At 47.8% G+C, this 23,850-nt stretch overlaps 1 protein-coding gene across 5 annotated transcripts in view; it reads right to left on the bottom strand.

Moving 5' to 3' along the window:
* ADAM19 (ADAM metallopeptidase domain 19) overlaps positions 1-23,850 on the bottom strand; it is a 98,929-nt gene that overhangs the window by 3,688 nt on the left and 71,391 nt on the right. For 2 of the 5 annotated variants that reach the window (XM_021939909.2, XM_003900439.3), the window contains 11 exons: positions 22,376-22,553; positions 19,056-19,145; positions 16,393-16,588; positions 13,968-14,076; positions 12,360-12,564; positions 11,240-11,317; positions 11,021-11,129; positions 8,878-9,022; positions 7,665-7,749; positions 7,138-7,362; positions 783-935 (listed from right to left, as the gene is read on the bottom strand). In XM_021939909.2, the coding sequence (XP_021795601.2) occupies positions 783-935; positions 7,138-7,362; positions 7,665-7,749; positions 8,878-9,022; positions 11,021-11,129; positions 11,240-11,317; positions 12,360-12,564; positions 13,968-14,076; positions 16,393-16,588; positions 19,056-19,145; positions 22,376-22,553 (1,573 nt within the window). Of the gene's footprint in view, positions 1-2; positions 936-7,137; positions 7,363-7,664; positions 7,750-8,877; positions 9,023-11,020; positions 11,130-11,239; positions 11,318-12,359; positions 12,565-13,967; positions 14,077-16,392; positions 16,589-19,055; positions 19,146-22,375; positions 22,554-23,850 lie in introns of those variants that run through there. The other 3 variants (XM_009209480.4, XM_021939911.2, XM_021939910.2) reach the window with 3 other exon arrangements.

Consider the following 23,850-nt stretch of genomic DNA (forward strand, 5'->3'; position numbering starts at 1 on the left):
GAAGAAAAAGAAGGGAGGGAGAGAGACATCAGCTTGATGCTAATCAGTGGGATCAAGGGGGAGTCATCCTCCTGATTTTACAAGAAGGGGTGGACCACCCACTGAGAACAAAGGCTTCTTGTGAAGTGCATCCGTGTGTCCGCTCACCCAGACCATCAGTCCTGCAGGGAGGGGTGTGGTGGGTGCCACTGTCTCAAACTGACCAGTCACCCCTCCCTCTTTCCTTCTCTGCTAAGGCAGCAGCACAGCCCATAGTTTTCCCGGTGCCTCATGGGAATACAGGGTGGTCAGCCAGCTTCTTCACCACATCCCTTTCTGACCAACTCCCAAGACTGGCAAACTGAGACTGTCAGCCACAGAGAAGAGGTACGAGGAGGGGCCAAGTGTGCACAGCCTCCCGCAGGCCAGGTGGCTTCTACTAACACACTGCCTTGCCCTTCACAGCAACCTGATGGGGCTGGTACTACTGCCCATCATTGCCTCTGTACAAATGAGGAAAAAGACTCAAGAGGGACTTGCTCAGGGTCCCTCTGCAGGTCACATGCAGGGGCAGGACTGAAGCCACCGCAGCTCGGGATTCTAAGCATCAACTTTCACATGAAGCCAAAACTCCACAGTCAAGCAGGCACCAAGAAACATGAATGTTTTGCCCTTGGCTTTTGTTCTGGAAGTTCAGTCCAGACCACAAGAAGCATGAATTGCTTCGTTTTCTCAACTCTACACCTGCCCCCCTGGAGCCCTCTGGTACCAGCTTTCACTTTCGGGGCTTCCCATGGACTCACCTTTGGGGCAGGTGCTGCCAAAGGCCGGGAGTGCTGAGGGCCAGCACCAGGGGTCCGCAGTGGGGATGCACCCCCTGGCCTGGGGAGGCTCCTGCGGCCTGGCACTGGGTTCGCCGGGAGTGCCTTCTGGGGCGGCCGAGGCCTGGAGAAGTCCTGGAGAGAAAGCAACAAGCCTCACTTGAAGGCCAGAGGCCTGTTTGAAAGAAAATATCCCTGCTATCTTATGGGTCAAAATCAGATAGGAAAAGGTTATATACTGTATGGTCCCATTTAGAAAGAAACTGTATGTATAATGTGTTTATATTCTCAAGAGGAAGTCAGGAGAGCAAGCTGGCAGTATCTAATGAAACGACAAATAACCAGTGATGATGAGCTTTTTTTCATCTGTTTGTTGGCTGCATAAATGTCTTCTTTTGAGAAGTGTCTGTTCATATCCTTCACCCACTTTTTGATAGGGTTGTTTGTTTCTTGTAAATCTGTTTAAGTTCTTTGTAGATTGGGGATATTAGCCCTTTGTCAGATGAATAGATGGCAAAAATTTTCTCCCATTCTCTAGGTTGTCTGTTCACTCTGATGATAGTTTCTTTTGCTGTGCAGAAGCTCTTTAGTTCAATCAGATCCCATTTGTCTATTTTGGCTTTTGTTGCCATTGCTTTTGGTGTTTTAGTCATGAAGTCTTTGCCCATGCCTATGTCCTCAATGGTATTGCCTAGGTTTTCTTCTAGGGTTTTTATAGTTTTAGGTATTACATTTAAGTCTTTAATCCATCTTGAATTAATTTTTGTATAAGATGAAAGGAATGGATCCAGTTTCAGCTTTCTGCATATGGCTAGCCAGTTTTCCCAGCATCATTATTAAATAGGGGGGATCTAGAACTAGAAATGCCATTTGATTCAGCAATCCCATTACTGGGTATATACCCAAAGGATTATAAATCATTCTACTATAAAGACACATGCACACGTATGTTTATTGTGGCATTATTCACAATAGCAAAGACTTGGAACCAACCCAAATGCCCATCAGTGATAAACTGGATAAAGAAAACGTAGCACATATACACCATGGAATACTATGCAGCCATAAAAAAGGATGAGTTCTGTCCTTTACAGGGACATGGATGATGCTGGAAACCATCATTCTCAGCAAAATAACACAAGAACAGAAAACCAAACACCGCATGTTCTCACTCATAAGTGGGAGTTGAACATGAAATGAGAACACATGGACACAGGGAGGGGAACATTACACACCGGGGCCTGTTGGATGGTGGGGGGCTAGGGGAGTGATCGCATTAGGAGAAATACCTAATGTAGATGGCAGATTGATGGGTGCAGTAAACCACCATGGCATGTGTATACCTATGTAACAAATCTGTTCCTTGCAGCACTATTTGTAACAGCAAAGAAACCATAAATAAGCAAAATTTCATCAGCAGAAAAATAACTAAAATTATAAAGTGACAGATGACATAGCACTTAAAAAGAATGAAGTAGGTTGACAGGGGCTGGCGTGGGGAGATGTTCAAGAGTTGTCAGGTGGAACAAACAAGCTGGGGAGGATAGCTGACATAAAATAAGTCACCATGCTCACCACCTACTAGAAATGTCTATAAACAGAAAAAAAGGAGGGATACGGACCAAATTGAAAAGAGATTATGCTGGGATGGGGTGCAAGAGGGGAGGGGTGTGGTCCAGGTGAACATTCCTTTTTTTTTTTTTTTTTTTTTGAGATGGAGTCTTGCTCTGTCCCCCAGGCTGGAGTGCAATGGCACAATCTCAGCTTACTGCAACCTCTGCCTCCCGAATTCAAACGATTCTCTTGCCTCAGCCTCCTGAGTAGTTGGGATTACAGGGGCCCACCACCATGCCTGGCTAATTTTTGTGTTTTTAGTAGAGACGGGGTTTCACCATGTTGGTCAGGCTGGTCTCGAACTCTGACCTCAGGTGATCTGCCTGCCTCAGCCTCCCAAAGTGCTGGGATTACAGGCATGAGCCACCATGCCCAGCCCTCGAACATTCCATTTTTTTTTTAACGAGAGCATGTATGTGTATTGCCTGTTTAGATTAAAACAAAATTTAAACAAAGAAGCAGCTACATTTTGTTCATGTTGGTTGTCTATGTGTGTGGCACATTTCATGGATTCTGTCCTTGCTGTGTTACTATTACCTTCCTGTTCTCACCATCTCCACAAGGCTTTGCCCTGACTACCTTATTTAAAATTACAACAGCCCCACCCTGACATTCCCTGACCTTTGTATCCTAACATATCTCTTCTTTTCTTTTCATATCACTGCCCGCCTTCCAACATATATAATTTAGTTACTTATCAAGTTGAGTTTTACTTTCTGTCTCTCCATCCCCCTCTAGAGTTGAAGCAGGGTGGGGTCTCCATCTGTTTGGTTCACTGATACATCTTCGGCTTTCAGAACAGTGTGCCTAGCATACGGTAGGTGCTCAACACGTATTAATTGATCCATGTTTTTTTTTAGGGGGAAAGAATGATGGTGCCACACGCAGGCCCCCAAGCTGTTGGGGTTTAAGGGGAAGCCAACTGCATAGATGGGCGTTCCAGTGCCTGCTCTCCTTGACTTCCTTCCCTTCTTGAGAGGGTCACTACCACATATTAAAGTGGACAAAAGGCAAGCATGTAGAGAGGCCAGGAATAACACAAAGAGCCGAGATTTTCCCCAAGAAGCTTCGCGGCATCAGAAAGTAAAGCAAATTCTTAGGGCCAAAAAGCCATCCATGTTCTTCAGCTCCACGTAGAAGGACAATGCAACCCGCTCCCTTCACCACCACTTTCCCCAGCCCAGAATAGCTGCCAAGTTGCAGTGGTTGCTGGAAGCCAGGATAGAGACCTTCTGGGGCAGATGACAGCTGGGTGCAGATGTCAGGTTGCAACTGGTAAAGGCTGTGCTCCCAAGGAGCTGTGCCAATGAGCCACTGAGGGGCTGGTGTTTGGGCAGGAGCCTCATCAGCATGTCAGCGCTGGGCCTCCCAGCACAGCAACCGGCCAGAGGCCACATCTGTGATGATCCGACTCAGCCCTACCAGGGCCCTCGCCTAGCACTGTTTTCCTTTTTCTAAAGCAGTAACAGTCCCTCAGCTACTCTGGCCCACGCTCCCTTCCACCACAAGGGACGGCATCTCACTCAATCAGATTGCACAAGCCTGACACGGGGCGTCATCCCCTGCCAAGCCCTGTTTGCAATGGATCCTCAAGTCCTGTCTATTTTCTCTTCTGCACATTTCTTATCAGCTTCACTCCATCAGCCCTGCCTACTCCCTGCTCCGAGCTTTTACCATCTTTCTTCAGGACAACCTTTCAATCTTCTAACTAGGACACCCATTTGCTTCTAGAGTGACTTTCATTTTTTAAAATTATTTTAAAAATTCAAATATAATATACACAGAAAAAGGTGAACAAATCATAAATATACAACTAGATGAATTATCACAACGTGAATACACCAAGTAATCCTCATGCAGGTCAAACAGTAGATTAACAGCTTCAGAAGCATCTATGGGCCCCTTGCAGGAACTACACCTCCCTCCTGCCCAAAGATATCCCAAACAGCGATCAATCCTTGTCAATAGAGAATTGCATCATGTCACCACTGTCCTCTTTCTATGGAATACAGACCAAAGTCCTGACCAAGGCTATGTGGCCTGGGCATAGTTGGGCTCCTCCTGGCTTTCCAGCCTCATCTCATAGCTCCTTGGGCCCCAAGAACACAAAACTTTAAGTTCCTTCAACCTGCAGGGCCCTCTCCCATGACAGAGCCTCCCTACTAGTGGGTCCTGGGACCAGGAAAGCTCCTTCGTCACTTGCCCTCACAGCCTGGTTAAGTCCTGTTCCTCCTTCATGTCTCAGCTCAAATGTCACCTCCTCAGGGAAACCTTTCTGGATTTCCCAGACTAGGTCAAATCCCCTTGTTACTCTTCTGAGCACCCTGAGCCTCTCCTTCCCAGCATGTATCGCTGTTGCAGTGACACGTATCCTGCAGTCGCTGCCCCAGCAGAATGCGAGCTCCTGGAGGCAAAGCTGCCATCTGCCTTCCTCGCCATTCCCTGGCCCAGAGTGCAGGTGCATAAGCCGGTTGAGAATAGCAGAACTGAAGAAGTGCTGAGGTTTCATCCATCACTTCTCCAGGGCGTCCATGTCCCCCAGCTAGGAAGTGGGGAATCTCTGATGGCAGATTGGAGACTGTGAGTGGCCCCAGGGCAGGAGGCTGTCTCGCTCAGCTGGGTGAGAGCTGGGTTTAAGCCCTAGCTCCTCCACTCACAACTGCGCAATGTCGGGCAAGTCCCTTCAACCCTGTGAGGCCCAGCAACCTCCAAGAGAAATGAGGGCTGCGGCAACTCCCATCTTGGAATGGCTGTGAGAAGGTAGGTGGCAGCCCAATGTCATCACAGCAGCCCCCACTCAGAGCAGCTGCCTCCCACTGTTCGCTTGTAGAGAGACCCCCAACTGGGCCCTGAGGCCCAGGAGAAGCTGTGCTTGGGAGCTAGCTGTGTTTTGGGGCACCTGCCACTGGCTGGGCAGCTTCCTGCACCCGGGACTCCTGCCAGCAGCCCCAGAAATGCAGGCGCAGGGTACACGTACACGCAGCCTCCACCACTTAACACACAGCTGGGTCCCCACTGTCCCTGACCCCTCCTGACCTAGGGCTCAGCACCTCGGGGTGACAGGGGTGAGGCTGGCCCCGTGTTCTCTGAACACGCCTCTAGTGTGGGTTTTTCGGAACAATAGTCTGAGTGGACTGCTAGTCCGACCCACTCCCTCCTCCCTCCGCTGGCACCCCTGCTCTCCCGTAACCCCAAGTCTCTACACGCCTGCTTTCTCCCTTTCTTTCATCTCTCTGTTAGGGACTGAACTGTGCACTCATCACTTAAAAAAAGAATCATATGCTGAACCCTTAACCCTGAGTACCTCAGAATGTGGCCGTATTTAGAGATAAGGTCTTTAAAAAGGTGATTAGGGTAGAATGAGGCCACCTAATCCAATCTGGTGTTCTCATAAGAGGACAGTTGGCCACACAGAGACACCAGGGAGGCAGGAGTGCATAGGAAAGGCCACGTGAGAACTCAGCAAGAGGGCGGCCACCTGCAAGCCACTGAGAGAGGCTTCAGAAGTCAACCCTGCCAGCACCTTGACCTTGGACTCCTAGCCTCCAGAACTGTGAGAAAATAGGTGTCTGTTTTGAAGTCAGCCAGTGTGCAGTACTCTGTTAGAGCACCCCCAGCACACGACTACACTCTCCACCTCTCTCTCTCCACTCCTCCCCTCTCTTGCTTTTTTCCTTTCCTCCTTCCCTCTCTCTCCTTGTCAATCTTCCCTCTCTCTTTCTGCACAGATTTCTCCATTCTACCGCGGCCCCACACAAAAGGGAGAGCAGCTGTTTCACAGCAGAGAAACAGAATGGATGCCCTCAGCTCTCCCAAACTGTCCCACTGCCACACATCCTAAGGACCCTCCAAAGCCTGCAGCCAACCCCAGAGTCCTTAGGGTCAGAGACAGCTTGGGTTGCATGGACCCCTCCGGACCACACCCAAGGAAAGGAAAGCAGTCTCAGTTGAGAGGTCACCCCCAAAACACACAGGCCAGTTCCGGAAGGCAACCCGCCCAGCCGCCACCCAGGAAACACCTGTGTCTGCACGGGGGGATCTCCTGCAGAAGGTGTGGTCGGAGCCATCAGAGCACACACACGCAGTGGGAACAGGCTGCTGGGCAGGCTCTGCTTCCATGAGCACCAGGCCTGGGGGCAGAGAGTTTGGACCCCACTCTCACCTCCCAGAGGCACCTGCCCCTTGGGATGAGCAAGGCATCAGGGCACATCCCTGAGTAAGACTTTCCAATCAGTAGAAGGTACCAACAGGTACAATTTGGTGGGAAGTGTACTCTGGTGAGAAAAGTACAGTCCCATCAGCCTCAGACTTGAGGAATCAGAGTAGGCTTCCCGGGAGAAGCGGCATCTAGGAGCAGATCTGAGTACGAGCAGGAGCTGGTCCCGCCAAGGCAGAAGGAGTGTATCAGGCAGAACAAGCAGCATTGGCAAAGACCTAGCAGGCAGACGAGCATGGGGAACTGACAGAAGTTCATCTGGGGTGGAAGGTGGGTAGTGGCTTGTCATAAAATAGGCCAATCCGGGAGAAAATGCCACGTGGTTTAGGAGCTGCCTGGAGAGTCTAATTGCTCTAATCCGCTGTGTGCTCCCATATTGACCGAATTGCAGAAAAGGCAGTCAGCTCATGACCCCACAAGTTTCACCTTCCCCACCTTTGCCATTACCCAGTGAAAGTGGCCTTAAAAGCAATGTTCCCAGCCCTAGGCTGCTGACAATCCACTTACCTGGGAAAGGATGCAGTTTGGTGCGGGGGGAATTGGCCGGCTTGGAGGAGGCCTCCTGGATGACTCCGTCCTCTCTATTTGAGACCCAGGCCCTGGGGAGTTCCTGGCAGCCCTGCTCAGGTGTGCTGGCAGTGGTGCAGGTGGGGACCCACCGCGCAGATAATCTGGGGGGGGCCGGGGAGGAGGCTGGGAGGGCTTCCGCAGGATTTCAGGAGTGTTGATTACCTGTATGCACAAGTCAAGGAACACCTGAGACAAGAAATCACTCGGGCTGCCCTTGTGTGTCTCTTTGAGATAAACCAGAGCCCAAAGGGAGAACAGACACACCCATCTATCAACCGCCCGAGGATCCCAGAGGTCAGATGCAATCTTTAAAGTCATTAGGGGAAGTCAGAACCAAATAACATGTCTCTCCAGCCAATAAAAGGGCTTTTATTACCAATCCATGGGCCCACAGAGGCTCTTAGAAAAATACAGCATGACCGTGAGGGATAAAGTAGCCAAGTTCAGTGGTGCAAAGCTCTTACCTTTCGCTTGCCCTGGGGCGTCTGCAGCTTGAAAGTTGGGTTGGCATGACCAGTCCCGCTGTTCTGAGACACCCTGAAGGGACAACTAGAAACAAGAAATGGGGGAGGAGAAGAAAGGGGCAGATGTTCAGCAGGGGACAGTGGCTGAGTTCCCTTTGACGCAAGCAGGGCCAGCAAGCAGCTAAATCTTCCCCAAGTCTGCTCTGGAGGGAGTGGGATTGGTCTTCTCAAACCACGTCTTCCTAAGTAGGGAAACGTGTGGCCAATGGAGAACTCTCAAGGAAACAGAGTTGGCCTTATACAAAGCAGAGCTCTCTCCACACCTTCTCTTCACCCTTTTAAGATCCTTCCCCTCTGAGGAGACACAAGGGTGTCACGAGCCATCAACCAATCCCAATCAGGCACAGACCCACAGACCCTAGGACTTAAAATCCCCTCCAGAACAAGCATTATTTAATAGGTGATTCAGAGACTGTACATCTTCCATATCCAAAATAATAAATCACTTTTTAAATGGACACCAAAAGCGAGCAGGAGTAGCTATTCTTATATCAGATGAAACAAACTTTAAAGCAACAGTGGTTAAAAAGACAAAGAGGGGGCCAGGCATGGTGGCTCACGCCTGTAATCCCAGCATTTTAGGAGGCTGAAGTGGGCAGATCACCTGAGGTCAGGAGTTTGAGACCAGCCTGGCCAACATGGTGAAACCCCATCTCTACTAAAAATACAAAAAATTAGCTGTGTATGGTGGCACGCACCTGTAGTCTCAGCTACTCAAGAGGCTGAGGCAGGAGAATCGCTTGAACCCAGGAGACAGAGGTTGCAGTGAACCAAGATTGCGCCACTGCATTCCAGCCTGGGCAACAAGAGCGAAACTTCATCTCAAAAATAAATAAATAAAAAAATAACATGGGGAACAAATCAAGTAGATAAAGGATGGCAAATAGATTTTATTTTATATTTCAGCTTGATTTGGTTGGGGATATTCTGCTGAGAAGAACTCAGGAGTGATGACCAGAATCAGTAGAGTACTTACAATAAGATCAACTAGTAATGCCTGTCACAGTCACAGCAGGGGAGAGGGCAGCGTGTTCCTTGCATTTGTCTTCCCTGAATTAGATCCACTGTCACCAACACTTCTGCTAAGTACCATTGATGGAGACCTTTGTGACCCATAAATTGACCCTGAGTCCTCCATGGAACCCTGTCATACCAGAACTGTTGCCTCAGCTTGGAAGGGAGAGCTGAGGGCTTGAGTTGGCCTAGTTTGTTGTTCTGTCTGCAGCAGTAGTACATCAGCATGAAGACCGCCAGCACGAAGATGGCCACCAACACTCCAGCTACCACAGGACCCACACCTTCCAGAAACAGAACCCAAGTGGGAGATTTAGAAGCTGTCTGGGCTACAGCAGATTTCAAAATAGGTATTCCTGCTTCTTCTTCAGGCATTTGATTTGCATTTAATTTGTATTACTTACTTTAACTTACATATTATAATTAAAACACACATTATGGGCCGGGCACAGTGGCTCACGCCTGTAATCCCAGCACTTTGGGAGGCCATGGTGAGCGGATCACAAGGTCAAGAGGTCAAGACCATCCTGGCCAACATGGTGAAACCTCATCTCTACTAAAAATACAAAAATTAGCTGGGCGTGGTGGCACTCGCTTGTAGTCCCAGCTACTCAGGAGGCTGAGGCAAGAGAATCGCTTGAACCTGGGAGGCGGAGGTTGCAGTGAGCAGAGATTGTGCCACTGCACTCCAGCTGGCAACAGAGTGAGACTCCGTTTCAAAAAAAAACCACACACATTATGTACCACTGGGAAATCACTAATGTTAGCTCAAAGAGCCAAGTCAACTTGTTTTGCACAGATTCTACAGTACAAAGCTTCTATAGCCACTTCTACTTAATTGAAGAGAGTCCCTTTTCAGGCAAGCAGTTCAAGCTCTGTTACAATTTGCCACTAGTTTTTAGCCTGAATCATGATTTTCCTGAACACAAAGGAACCAACACAAAATACAAAAAGACTTGGCCAGGCGTGCTGGCTCATGCTTTGAGAGCTTTGAGAGGCTGAGGTGGGCGGATCACTTGAGGTCAGGTGTTCGAGACCAGCCTGGCCAACACTGTGAAATCCCATCTCTACTAAAAATACAAAAATTACCCAGATGTGGTGGCAGGCACCTGTAATCCCAGCTACTCAGGTGGCTGAAGCAGAAGAATCGCTTGAACCCGGGAGGCGGAGGTTGCAGTGAGTCGTGATCACACCACCGCACTCCAGCCAGGGTGACAGAGCGAGACTCCCTTTCAAAAAAAAAAAAAAGGTTTTTTTTTTGTTTTTTTTTTTTTTTTTTCTGAGATGGAGTCTTGCTCTGTTGCCCAGGTGCCATCTCGGCTCACTGCAAGCTCCGCCTCCCGGGTTCACGCCATTCTCTTGCCTCAGCCTCCCGAGTAGCTGGGACTACAGGCGCCCGCCACCACGCCTGATTAATTTTTTGTATTTTTATTAGAGACGGGGTTTCACCGTGTTAGCCAGGATGGTCTTGATCTCCTGACCTTGTGATCCGCCCGCCTCAGCCTCCCAAAGTGCTGGGATTACAGGCGTGAGCTACCGTGCCCTACCCAAAAAAAAAAAAAAAAAAAAAAATGAACAAAGAAGCAAAAAGACTCAGACAGATTTAAGACTAGACCTCTCACCCATAATCCATAACTTAACATTTGGTTTCATCAAAACTACCCCAATATTCTCTCAAGTGGTTAATGTAAATATACAGAATATATTTGTACTAACAAAATACTGCTTTTATCAGTTTTACATATTGGGGTTTCTTCCTTGAAAGATTTTGGTGCTTTTTTTTTTTAAGTTCTTTGTTATTATTATTTTTTTAAATCTTTAGAAACCACAGTGCTAGAATCCTTGAGAGATCCACTAAAATACTACAAAACTTTTCTGAGAGTCTGGTTCCCCATTTTAACTTGTGTCCATTAGAGGAAATCTAAACCACCATAATGTGTCCCAGGTTCATGATGATTTTTAAGTGCCCAAAAAGAAATAGTCACCACGTTCCCTAAAAAGAATGGGAACATTCAATGACCTACAGTCTCTCTTACTCTTACTCTACTAAGCAGGCTCCCCCTCCTCAGTAGAAAGGATGGGAGAAGAGAGACTGAACCGTGACCCCACACCACACTATGGGCAGTCGCTCCTCTCTCTTGGTCTCTCTTTATCCTGATTTCCTCTGCAAAATCAGGACAATGAAGCTGACTCAGTGTGGATGCTCTGCAACATGCCACCTGCCCCTGACACCTGCTCTTCTCACAAAAGCGGGCAGTGGCCCCAGCAGGGCTGGCACTCACTCTCAGGGGGCATGGGCCCACTGTCGATGCTGCCCCCGTGGCCCGGTGTGTTGCAGAAGGGCGGGGCCCAGCCCGGCAGGCAGTGGCAATTCTGATTGTTGTTACAGACCTGGAGTGAAGGAAGGGTAGAGGCATCAGCACCCCAGAGAGCATCACCACCCACAGGGCCTGCCCTCATGACGCCCCCATGACACAAAGCAGCCAGAACCCAGCACGCACCCCGTGGCCATTGCACTTCTTCCCACAGCCTTCAGTTTCAAAGAAGGAGGTGTTCCTGCACTGCCCCTCGAAGCAAATCTGCACAGGGAGAAAATAGAATGATCAGTGCAGTGGGAGGTACGCTGGTTGGGAGTTAGGAGGCAAGATTTTGCACTTGGAACATATGAGGACCCATGGCCCGGCCTGGTGGCTCACGCCCGTAATCCCAGCACTTTGGGAGGCCAAGGTGGGTGGATCACCTGTGGTCAGGAGTTGGAGACCAGACTGGCCAACATGGTGAAACTCTGTCTCTACTAAAAATACAAAAATCAGCTAGGCCTGGTGGCCTGTGCCTGTAATCCCAGCTACTCGGGAGGCTGAGGCAGGAGAATTGCTTGAGTCCAGGAGACAGAGGTTGCAGTGAGCTGAGATTGTACCACTGCACTCCAGCCTGGGCAACATAGCAAGACTCCATCTCAAAAAAAAAAAAAAAAAAATTATGAGGACCCAAAAAGGCAGCCCACTTCAGGTAACTATCAAAGTGAAAAATGGAAAACAGCCCACAAACGCTAAGGACAGGACAATAGTCAGCTAAATTCTGCTATTACTTTTGTGATTAGGGAGAAAACAAATACATTGTTAAAGTATCACATTTAACAATATAATATTATAGGACTATTATGTTGATTATGTTAATTACTTGTCATTAATATGTATCAATTTTAACATTATATTTAAAAATAATGATGGTGACAGTATTCTGTGCCAGGTGCTATGCTAAATGCTTCATGTTTTTCATAGTTTCATTATCAGACTCGACTCTACGGGATAGTTGCTATCATTTTGCTCAGGCTTCCGTAACTCCTAGTCCATTTTTAATTCCCATGATAATTAGCGATGAGAATGAAAGTGGCACTAGCTAGGTGACCTAAGTGCTTTACCGGGATGATTTTCTTTAATCCTTCTGACAATTCTCTGGGGTGGGCGCCTGCTGTCGCTATACACGCTTCATGAAGGGAGCCACCGAGGCTCAGAGGTTGGGGAGGTGGCATCTGAGCCCAGGCATCCTTCCCTCAAAGCTCACTTCTCAATCACTCTGCTCTGCAGCCGGCTCCTAGGTGAGCTGGGGGAAGGGACTCACATGGTTGTAGCCACACTTGGTTCCGGTCATCACCAGCCCTGGGTCCAGCATGTCACCCTCCTCCTCAGGACCTCGGTAGACGTGGGTGCCCCGGCACTGGATCTGCCTCCCATTCATGATGATAGTGGTGTCGATGGGCACCGCGTTGGACTCCAGGGGCCGGGCCTCGGAGCTCTGACACTGGATCTTCCCACACTTCGCATCTCTGGGCACAAGAGACAGAGAGGGAAGGAGGTGGAATCAGAGCAGAGGAAAAGCTGGAGCACCAGAGAGCTTCAGCCTTTCCTGACCAAGACAGCGGGCTTGTGTGTGGTGGGGCAAAGGTTTAGGGCAGTCATGTGCTTTGGAGACTCACCAGGAGAGACTCCATGTAGACTGACACCAAGGGAAGAGAACAGGCTCCTTGACCCTGAGCAAATCCAGACCAGAGAACTGGCCTCGAAAAGTCCTTAACTCCAAGAACAGCCACCTGAGCTGAGCAATCTTTCCCTTTTTGCTCCTTATACCGCCATCCACCCAGGAGCTCCAGCCAGAAATCTGGGGTCATCTCCAACTCCCCATTCTCCCTCAGTCCTGGGCTCAAGCCATTTTCAAACCCTATCCATCTTCCCTCCTATAGATCTACCTTAATTCATACTGCCCCACTCCCCTTACCTGGTCTGCAGAAGACTGATTTCCCTGCCTCCAGTCTGCCCCATAGGAGTCGAATTTCCACACTGCTCTCAAGCTAAAGTCCAAACTCCCCTAGCCATGCATTTGAGGCTTTTCATGACCTGGTCCATGCTAAACTATCCAGGCTAATTTCTCAGCAGACCTTCACCTTCGCATCCCAACATTATACTTTAACTGTATCAAACTGTTCTCAATTCTTTCAACTGCCAGTTTTTCTCCATTCATCTCTCTTCCTGGATCACTCTCCTATGCACCAGTACCACTCTCCACCCTGTTCACCTAGGTAACTGCTCCAGATCTCAGTGTAGGTATAACTTCCTTTGGGAAACCACTCTGACACACTAAGATGGGTTGGATGGCTCTCTCCACACTCCCATTATCATACTGTATTGTTAATTACAAGTTCCATGCACTCAGCACTGTATCTTGCACATGGTAAATCTTCAATAGATAGTAGATAGTTGGTAAATCTTCAATAGATACTAGATGGATAGATGGATGGATGGATGGATGGATGGATGGATGGATGGACGGATGGATGGGTAGACAGATGAGTGGATGGTTGGTTGGAATGAATGATGAATAAATGAATGAATTAGTGAATTAATGAATGAGGAGTTATTCAAATTAGGGCACGATTAGAATTTTGCAGAAATGACCCAAAAGGACTGATTACCTGCCCTACTGTAAGATGGTCCCCAAAGGAAGCCTGATCAGCTTTCTAGGAAGTACTGCCACCCACACCCTCCTCTGACTTCCTTAGAGATGAATAGGGCACTGTCAAACAGGGGGCCGAGAATAGATGACTGACTTCAACTGATTGACGTAAAGGTGCAGCTCTGGGGCCAGTCACGCTACTAAGCTGGGCAGCAGTGAGGACAGAGTAGAAACTGCTTGTTCATCCTCATTTCATGAGGCCTGCCCTTTGGTCATCACCTTGTGTTGCACTTCCTATGTTCACCATTCATGTCCTTTCCACAGTTTCCAAAGGTGTCTCCTGCCACATTCACCTTCTCGAAGCAGAGGTCAGGGGCAGGTCGGGCTCCTGGGTGGGCAAGCAACATCTATCAGTATACTTGTCTGTCAGAACTCCCCAAGGGCAAAGGTATCTTTGGTAAAGTAGTAAAGTTAAGAATATTTTCTAGGAGGGAATATTCAGCCTCTTCTTCCTGTTCCTCCCATCCCAGGTTATTCCATCCCCATATTCTCATCAAGATCTACTCAGAGGCCGGGCGCGGTGGCTCACGCCTGTAATCCCAGCACTTTGGGAGGCCGAGGCGGGTGGATCACAAGGTCAGGAGATCGAGACCATGGTGAAACCCCGTCTCTACTAAAAATAGAAAAACTAGCCGGGCGCAGCGGCGGGTGCCTGTAGTCCCAGCTACTCGGGAGGCTGAGGCAGGAGAATGGCGTGAACCCGGGAGGCGGAGCTTGCAGTGAGCCATGATTGCGCCACTGCACTCCAGCCTGGGCAACACAGCAAGACTCCGTCTCAAAAAAAAAAAAAAAAAAAAAGATCTACTCAGAGAATAATGTTTTATATAAATTCTTTTTTTTTTTTCAGATGGATTCTCATTCTGTCACCCAAGTTGGAATGCAGTGGCACAATCATGGCTCATTGCATCCTCCGCCTCTTGGGTTCAAGCAATTCTCTGCCTCAGCCTCCCAAGTAGCTGGGATTACAAGCACCTGCCACCACGACTGGCTAATTTTTGTATTTATTATTATTATTATTTTTGTAGAAATGGGGTTTCACCATCTTGGCCAGGCTGGTCTTGAACTCCTGACCTCATGATTCCCCCGCCTCGGCCTCCCAAAGTGCTGGGATTACAGGCGTGAGCCACCACACCTGGCCTGTTTTATATGAATTCTTCCTACCTTACTGAGGATTTATATTTGTGTGTGGGGAGGGTTGCATGCTAAGCCTGCTCTCTAATGAAGAAGCCATGTTCCATTTCAAGATTTTAAAAAATAGGTCAAACATGCATAATATTGTAAAGATATACATATGGCTTGGAAAATTTTTCTTGTAGTCATCTAGTTCCTACTTCTCTACATCCTGGAGGAATAGCACTTATTAACAATATATTTTCTAAAGAGACTTACATCTCTAATTTCTATATCTCCTAGGTATAATTCTATGTGTATCTTCTAGACATAATCTATCTAATAAAGAATGGAAGCATTTTCTTTTTTCTTTTTTTTTTTTTTTTTTGAGACAGAGTCGCACTCTGTCGCCCAGGCTGGAGTGCAGTGGCACGATCTTAGCTCACTGCAACCTCTGCCTCCCAGGTTCAAGTGATTCTCCTATCTTAGCCTCTCGAGTAGCTGGGATTACAGGCGTTCACCACCACACCTGGCTAATTTTTGTATTTTTAGCAGTTACAGGGTTTCACCATGTTGGCCAGGCTGGTCTTGAACTCCTGACCTCAGGTGATCCACCTGCCTCGGCCTCCCAAAGTACTGGGATTATAGGCAAGAGCCACTGTCCCCGGCCTTTTTTTTTTTTTTTTTTTTTTTTTGAGATGGTACGTCACTCTGTCACTTGGGCTGGAGTCCTAGAGTGGAGTGGCTCACTGCAGCCTCAAACTCCTGGGCTCAAACCATCCTCCCACCTCAGCCTCCTGAGTAGCTGGGATTACAGGTGCCAGCCACCTGTTTTTTGTGGAAGATGATTTTATTCAGTAAATATGGGCCTGCCTCCTTATTTAGCCATAAAGCATTGCATTATATGAATGCAATAATTAATTTAATTAGCCATAATTAATTTAATTGGTCCCTACTGAAAGACATATAGGTTGTTGTTGCTATGGCTAACAATGGTGCAGTAAACATCATGGTAAATATATCCTCACATACATGTGCAAGTGTTAGCTGCATTTCTAAGTATATCTCCAAATTGCTTTCCATAGTGGTTGTGTTTCTTCACACCCTCCACAACGCTCCATCATTATTATTGTTATTACATCATTATCTTAACTTCAGTCTTTGCAATCTGATATATGAAAAATCTCACCTCATCATAATTATACTTTGCTTTCCCTCAATATGACTGAGGTTAAACGTCTTTTCATAGCTTTAAGGGCCGTTTGCATTTGCTTCTCTGTCTCCATCCTCTGCTCATTTTTCTTTTGGATTACTCTTATTCGTTTGTCCACTCTGAGAAATAAAAGCATCAAGGTACCAGGAAGGAACACTGTCCTCTGGTTCTCCCTGAACATCTACCCTGAGTCAAGGGGATGAAAGAGGCAGTATCTAGAGACGCCATTTGAAGCCAAGATTCCAAACTACCCTGAGGGCCAGGGGAGCTGGCTGGGAAGTGGCGGGCTGGGGAGAGCTGTGCTCCCCAGGAGAGCCTTACCGGGTCCCCACAGCTGCTGGCACTGCTCCTGGTAGGTGAGGCACATGCCGTTGTAGCAGTAGGCCTGGCCGCCCTCACAGGGGGTACCATCCATCTGGTAGAAGTTGGTGGGGCAGTGGGGAGACTTGCCCGTACAGAACTCCGGGAGGTCACACTGCCGGGCCTGCCCGCGGCACAGGGTCCCAGGAGCCAGCAGCTGAGCCAAGGAATGAGAGGAAAACACAGTCAATCTCCTCCCCATCCTCAACCCTATTGCCCAAGGGCTCATAAGGATCACTCTCAAAGGACAGAATTTTCCATTACCATGATTTTACAGCACTTTTTACATGACCTCATTAGCCCAAACCATCTTCAGCCTTCTCATGTGAATACTGACAGAATTTCAAGGTGTTTTCACAAATGCTAACTCACTTTCTCTTCATGGAAGCCTTAAGAAGGAAGCAAGAAACAATACCTATACAATAATTTACAGTTTCCTACATGCTTTAGTAATAGCAGCTACTTTTCTGCAGCTCCCACGTAAGTATCCAGTACAAATATGACTTCATTTAGTTTTCATGACAGTTCTGTGTAATATAATTATCCCTTCTGCAGAAGATAAAATCCGTAGGCTTAAAGAGGTTACATGATGCATCCAAAGACTCATAGTAAGTGGCAGAGGAGCCAGGCCCACTAACACACACACACACACACACACACACACACACACACCCCTAGCATTCACATAACACCGGAGTTTACAAAGCACCTCAGCAATAATACGTCCCCACTGTGGAACCAGGCACTGGGCTGACTGTGTGACATACATGTATCTCGTGGGATCCTCACAGTTTCCATGGGATAGATACTGCTATTTGCCCCACTTTGCAGATGAAAAGTTGATCAACAGCACACCTGGGGCAACGGGCGAAGAGTCTTACAGCCTCCCTGGGTAGTCGGTGTTACTAATACTCTTCCCATTTTACAAATAAAGAACTTAGGCTCAGAGAGGTAATAGGTTGCCCCAAGTCACACAGCCAGGGTTTGAAGCCAGTCTCGGACACCAGGGAATCCTTTCTGAGGCTCAAACTGAAATTCTTGTGTGGAATGAAGGGGTCCACTCCATGCCTATGCTTAGGTCTTGGGCCAAAACTGGAAGAACTTGACCCAGCACAGCCTCCCTGGGGGATGCACAGCCAAACCAGATGCCATGCAAATTCCAAGAGCCAGGCAAGGAAACCTGTGACTGAGAACAGACCCCCTCCCCTGCTCCTGGGCCACTCCTCCCACCCACAGGGTCCTCCCAGGAGAGAAGGCAGACAGGCTTCTCCACTGGCCACTCTCAGGCCGAGACTGGGCCAGCCGAGCAGCTTGCTGAGAGTGGATGCCCCGTTGCAAGTGTGGGCAGGGTGGTGTATGCAGGAGGAGGCTGCAGGACACACCTCTGCCACCCAGAGGCAGGTGGAGGCAAAGAGGACCCGCCCCAGAGCCAGCCTGCCTGGGCACAAATCCCTGCTCCTTAACCAGCAGCAGGGCCTTGGGCACCTGCTGTGTAACCTGTGTGTGCTCACTCACCCACAACTCAGGATAATAACCCACTCATGGGTGATTCAACATGAGTTAGAACGAAGTATGTGAATGGTATCTGGCCCCTAACGAGTACTCAGCAAGTGCTGGACAGAAGCCTAGGCCCACAGTTCCTGCCTAAAATGTTGGGGCCAGATGGGGTTCAGCCTTTTCAGATTTAGAAAGCAGATATTGTAATGCATAGGTACATATGTACATGTGTGTACATATATAATTACACGTGTGTGTGTGTGTGTATAGGGATATGGATAATTACATATGTCTGCACATATAACTACCTATGTATATTACCTAACCCCCCAGCAAGGCCGGGGATAACACCTTCTGATCAAACATATTAATATTTCTGTAATGCAATATAAATATTCACTTTAGGAGTGATTTTTTTAAAAAAGACTACAATTCGTCTCGTGTCAATTCAGGTCAAGTTTTGCCACCAAATGTGTTTACATTTTTTTTCCAGCTTTTAGAACTCTCTTAACTTCAGAATTGTGCAAGACAGATTGTGGTTCTACAGTAACACTAGCAGTAATAGACGATTTATCTCCCACATCAGTATTAGGAATGTGGGCTCCAGAGTCAGGGAAAGCTGGATTCAGTCCCTTTCTGACTGCCTGATTCCAGATAAACCTCTTATCCCCTATAAGCCCTAGTTTCCACATCTTAAAATGAGGATAATCGCATCTATTTTATGGGGTTTTCGTGAGGAGAGAATGAGATAACGCACATAAAATTCTCAGCACAGTGCCTGGCATCTACTGAGAGGTTCATCAATGTCAATACCAATTATGATAATTCTTATTGTTTATGAGCTCAGTAAAATCAAGTCCACTCTCTCCGGACGCTTCTTTGAAAAAGAAAAAAAACTACCATTTCCAAAGAGGCGCCACCCTCCTCTGGGATGGTCTGAATTCATGAGGCCCAGTATAGGAACAGTAAATTTTATTCAAGGCGCCTTTCCTGTTCCATGTTTCTGAAACTCTGTTGCCATCACCCCCCCAGGATGGAGGCAAATCCCAGCCAGCCACCCCAGCAGAGCAGTCCTGTTGTCTCACTGCCAGGCCAGGGCCCAAGGCATGGAGGAAAGGGCCACTTACCTTACACTGGTGGCAGCAGGAGCCATGAGCACACTCCGCCCCTGGCCTCAGGGTGCAATTAGAGGCATTGCAGCAGGGGTTGTTACATTCCTGGGGAGGCAGTGGGGTGGATGTGAGTTGGGGAGGGCCTTCACCATCCCCAACATTTTCCCCACCCTTGCCCACACACCCCTGGAACCCCAGCTCTCTAGCAACTCTCTCTCTCTCTTTTTTTTTTTTTCTTGAGACGGAGTCTCACTCTGTCACCCAGGCTGCAGTGCAGTGATGCAATATCTCGGCTCACTGCAACCTCTGCTTCCTGGGTTCAAGCGATTCTCCTGCCTCAGTCTCCGAAGTAACTGGGACCACAGGCGCACGCCACCATGCCTGGCTAATTTTTGTATTTTCAGTAGAGATTGGGTTTCGTCATGTTGGCCAGGCTGGTTTCAAACTCCTGACCTCAAGTGATCCACCTGCCTCGGCCTCCCAAAGTGCTGGGATTATAGGCATGAGCCACCGCACCTGGCCTAGAAACTTTTGACCTCAAAAATCATGTGACAGTTTTGTCACTAAGCTAATATGTACTTATCACAAGAACCATATGTATGCACAATCATTAGTAACATGACTTGGACACAGCTACATCTTTTTTTGAGACGGTCTGCAACCTTCTCCTCCTGGGTTCAAGCAATTCTCGTGCCACAGCCTCCCAAGTAGCTGAGATCACAGGCACACGCCACCATGCCCGGCTAGGACACAGCCACCTTTTGAGTATGAATAAATATTTATTTAGGCAAATATATAATTTATTTAGGCAAATATAATATAAAAAAATATATAAAATACCAGGCATTTTCTACACACATACATATATATTTATACTTACCTTATAAAATCATAGTATCCACAGTGCTTTTCACTTAATATAACATGTATATTTCTCCCTGTAACCATGTATTCTTCTAAAATTGACTTTTTAGCATAGTATATGGAAATTTTATGATTTGTTTTTCTAATCCCCAGTAGAATATCCAGACACCCCGTCTTTCATGGGTGCCCTCCTGCCCCCAACCCTCCTAGGATTTCTTATCTCATGCAAAGGGGCTGCTGGTGCAAGAGGCTGCTGGAACAACCTCTCCGAACAGTTTATGTCAACTCCTGGGCCTGTTTGCTTAGACTTTTTTCTCCATCCGCTTCTCTTCCTAAGCTCTTCCTGGCCTGGACCTTTCTGGAACAGAAAGGCCCAGGCGTTCCTTACTCTCCTCTCTTGCTTCCTGCCCCCCGGCCTGAGATTTTTAAAAGATGGTGAGGCGCTCCAGTGACCCTGAGTGTCCTCATCACACTCTTACAGTATTCACAGGCCAATCCATCAGCCATTGAGGAAGAGTGTGTGGGGCTCCACACATCTCTCCACCACCGCCTTATGAGGCAGCCTTGTCCCCATTCCACAGATGGGGACGCTGCAGCTCAGGCAAGTCCAGTAGCTGGCCAAGGGACACACCTGCCGAATTCAAGTCAGGTCTGCCTGAGGCCTGCCTCATGTTTATCAACCTTATACCCCTAACTGTCCAGGGCTCTAGCATATTGGAGAGCCACATCCCATCCCCTGACCACAGACATCTGTCCACCTGTTTCCCCTAAGAGAAGGAACAGAACACTTTCCTCCCATTAATCTCCCACCACATTGGGCTCCAGAAAGACCTGTATTCCTGCCTTCCTAATGTACTGTATTTCTTCCCATGAAGGCACACGCTCCCCTTCCACCTGAAATGTGCCTTCCCTCCTGCGTGCCTCACTAACTCCTAATGCAGCCTTCAGATATGGGCTCCACAGTCACCTCCCACACAAGAAAGGAGGTTCCCCTCACATTATATATGTTCAGAGCACTGTGTCATTTGTCTTCCTAGCACTTGCCATGGACTGCACGTATATTCTTTCGCAATTATTTCAATATGTATTTCTCCCACTAGTCTATCAGCTCCCCAAGCACAGGAACGATGTCATTTTTGCCATTCATCCTAACCCCAGGACCAGACACCGTAGCCCACACTCAGTGTGTCTGTAGAATGAGCAGCTGCTCAGAACCTAAGCCAACTGGCCACGCCCACTCTCAGGCTATTCCTCAACCCCAATGGGCCCTCCATGTTCCTACCACTCCCTTCTTTCTGATGGGTCTGGGTTGATCTCTCTGGGCTCATGGTGGTGGGGGTGGCATCCTTGACTAGTACTTATCCTATTCTGAAAGTGGCATGCTGGCATTAAAAAAAGAAAATCACATCATAGAGGTCACAGGCAGAGTGTGGTGGCTCACGCCCGTAATCCCAGCACTTTGGGAGGCCGAGGCGGGTGGATCATCTGAGGTCAGGAGTTTGAGACCAGTCTGGCCAATGTAGCAAAACCCTGTCTCTACTAAAAGCACACACAAAAAAATTAACCAGGTGTGGTGGTGCACACCTGTATTCCCAACTACTCAGGAGGTTGAGGCAGGAGAATCGCTTGAACTCTGGAGGTGAAGGTTGCAGTGAGCAGAGATCATGTCACTGCACTCCAGCCTGGGCAACAGAGTGAGAGAGAGAAGGCTATAAAATCAAATTTTTTTTTTCCATTTATACAGAACCTCAGTCTCACCCCCATAATTTACTGTTACTTGTTATCTACCCCAAATTGTTATCCATGTATAAACATACATATTTTCAGCCTTCAAAAAATAGAGATGAAACAATCCAGTTCTGCTTTCTGCAGAACCACATGCATTTGTTAAAAATGACCAGGCTCTGCCGTGTGCCCTCCACACTCACTATGAAGATCAGAAGGAAGGAGAGAGTTTACACATAAACAGTTCTGCCCCTTCTTCCTCCTAGCAGCCCTTTCGAGACTCGACAGCACTTCCTATATCCCCTTTCCATCGTTTCTCCTCCAGCCTAAACAGCACAAGCTTGTTATTTTAAGCATCCTCATAAGGCCCCTGTTCAAGCCCAAATATCCAGCTGTGTGGCCTCCAGAATAAATTCCGTGCAGCTGGAGGGCCAAGCAGGCATGTGCAGCTCCACCGAAGAAGAGAGAGTCAACATGCCACGCGATTGTGGTTTCTGGTTAGACCAGACATTTACAAGAAGAACTGATCTTGGACGCTAGCGAGGCTGGCCACAAACTGGGAGAGGCAGCAGAAACACTCCATCTGGAAGCTTCTTCTCCGTATCTGATTTGTCATGGGGTATTGGATAGTTATGTGTAGGAAATGCCTGTGACTAAGAAATTTTCAATTGTGTTCTTTTTTGACCTTGAGCTTTGAAACCAATGCAAATTCTTCCCCTCCCCCTAGCACCATTGTGACCCCTCACCTCTTCTTCTCCACAGTCACACTCTTCTCCATCTTCCAGGTACCCATTCCCACACCTCCGGCCTCCATACAGCATCCTGGTATCTGGCATGTTGGAGAGACACATTCCACCGCCTGACTGCAGATATCTGTCCAGCTCTCTCCTGTTGCATCCATTGAACACTTTGGGAAAGGGGTGCCTGGCAGAGGACAAAGTTGGAATTAGTGGGGAATCTAAGCATCCAGCAGTCAGGCAGGTGTCACTCCTCCTGTCACTCCTGCTACCTGTGGGGCTGACTCCACCTGGGCTCAGACCCCCATTGTCTCACACACATACATTCTTGCCCCTTAGAACATTTACCAACACATTAATTTAGAATTCTTTCATCCTTAGTGATGAGATAGTAACCATCCCATAGCATTTTATTTTTCTCACTCTGCATGGAGGAAGCATTTGAGAATCAGGAGTATCAATTTCTGCCCATTGCATGAGGGGGTTGCAATAAGTAAAAGGTTTGAGTGTGTTACAATAGGTCTCCCAAGCCTTAGTGCTGGAGAAAATACCAGTCAACCTAAACCTTTCCTGAAGCTGATATCAGGTGAATATTCTCTTGCAACAGAGGACCAGGCCAAAAAAAGGCCAAGATCATAAGTTTTATTTCTTTCTGGGCCAGTGATCTCATCGCTGTTCCAAGGATGCCGAGAGCACTCCAAACTCAACCAGCCAACTCATAAACGCATGCTCTTTATCACAGGAGCGTGGAAGGTCCTGGGTCCCACTATTGGTGAGAAGGACAAAAAGTACAACCATCTGGGTCTACAAAAGGAGAGTTATCCTGCTCCCACTTCTCTAAACCAATTAAAGGTTAAACCCTCCAAGAAATTAGAGATTTTCCTTCAGTGGGAAGGTATGCTACAAGGAATTTGTTACTAATCGTTACTGTTAAACTACCCAAATTTGTGAATAATTTAAAAATGAAGTGGAGTAGTAATCAATATAACTCTCAATCATTTGTCTTCAGATATGTTTTTCAGATTGAGAGAGAAACGGGTGGGCTTAACCATGAGCTTACAGGGATCCAGGCACGACTCTGAAGTTGTATCCTGCCTCATTCTTTTGTTGTTGTTGTTGTTGTTTTGAGATGGAGTCTTGCTCTGCTGCCCAGGCTGGAGGCTGGAGTGCAGTGGCACAATTTTGACTCACTGCAACCTTCGCCTCCTGAGTTCAGGTGATTCTCCTGCCTCAGCCTCCCTAGTAGCTGGGACTACAGGTGTGTACCACCACGCCCAGCTAATTTTTGTGTTTTTAGTAGAAACAGGGTTTCACCATGTTGGCGAGGCTGGTCTCAAACTCCTGACCTCAGATGAACTGCCCACCTCAGCCTCACAAAGTACTGCAATTACAGGCGTGAGCTACTGCACCCAGTCAACATCATCCTTTCTATGTCACAGCTGAGAAGTAATTTTTTAAAATTAACACCAGAGGTCTAAGAAAGC

Source organism: Papio anubis, chromosome 5, assembly GCF_008728515.1.
Source record: "Papio anubis isolate 15944 chromosome 5, Panubis1.0, whole genome shotgun sequence".
Classification (NCBI taxonomy): Eukaryota; Metazoa; Chordata; class Mammalia; order Primates; family Cercopithecidae; genus Papio; species Papio anubis.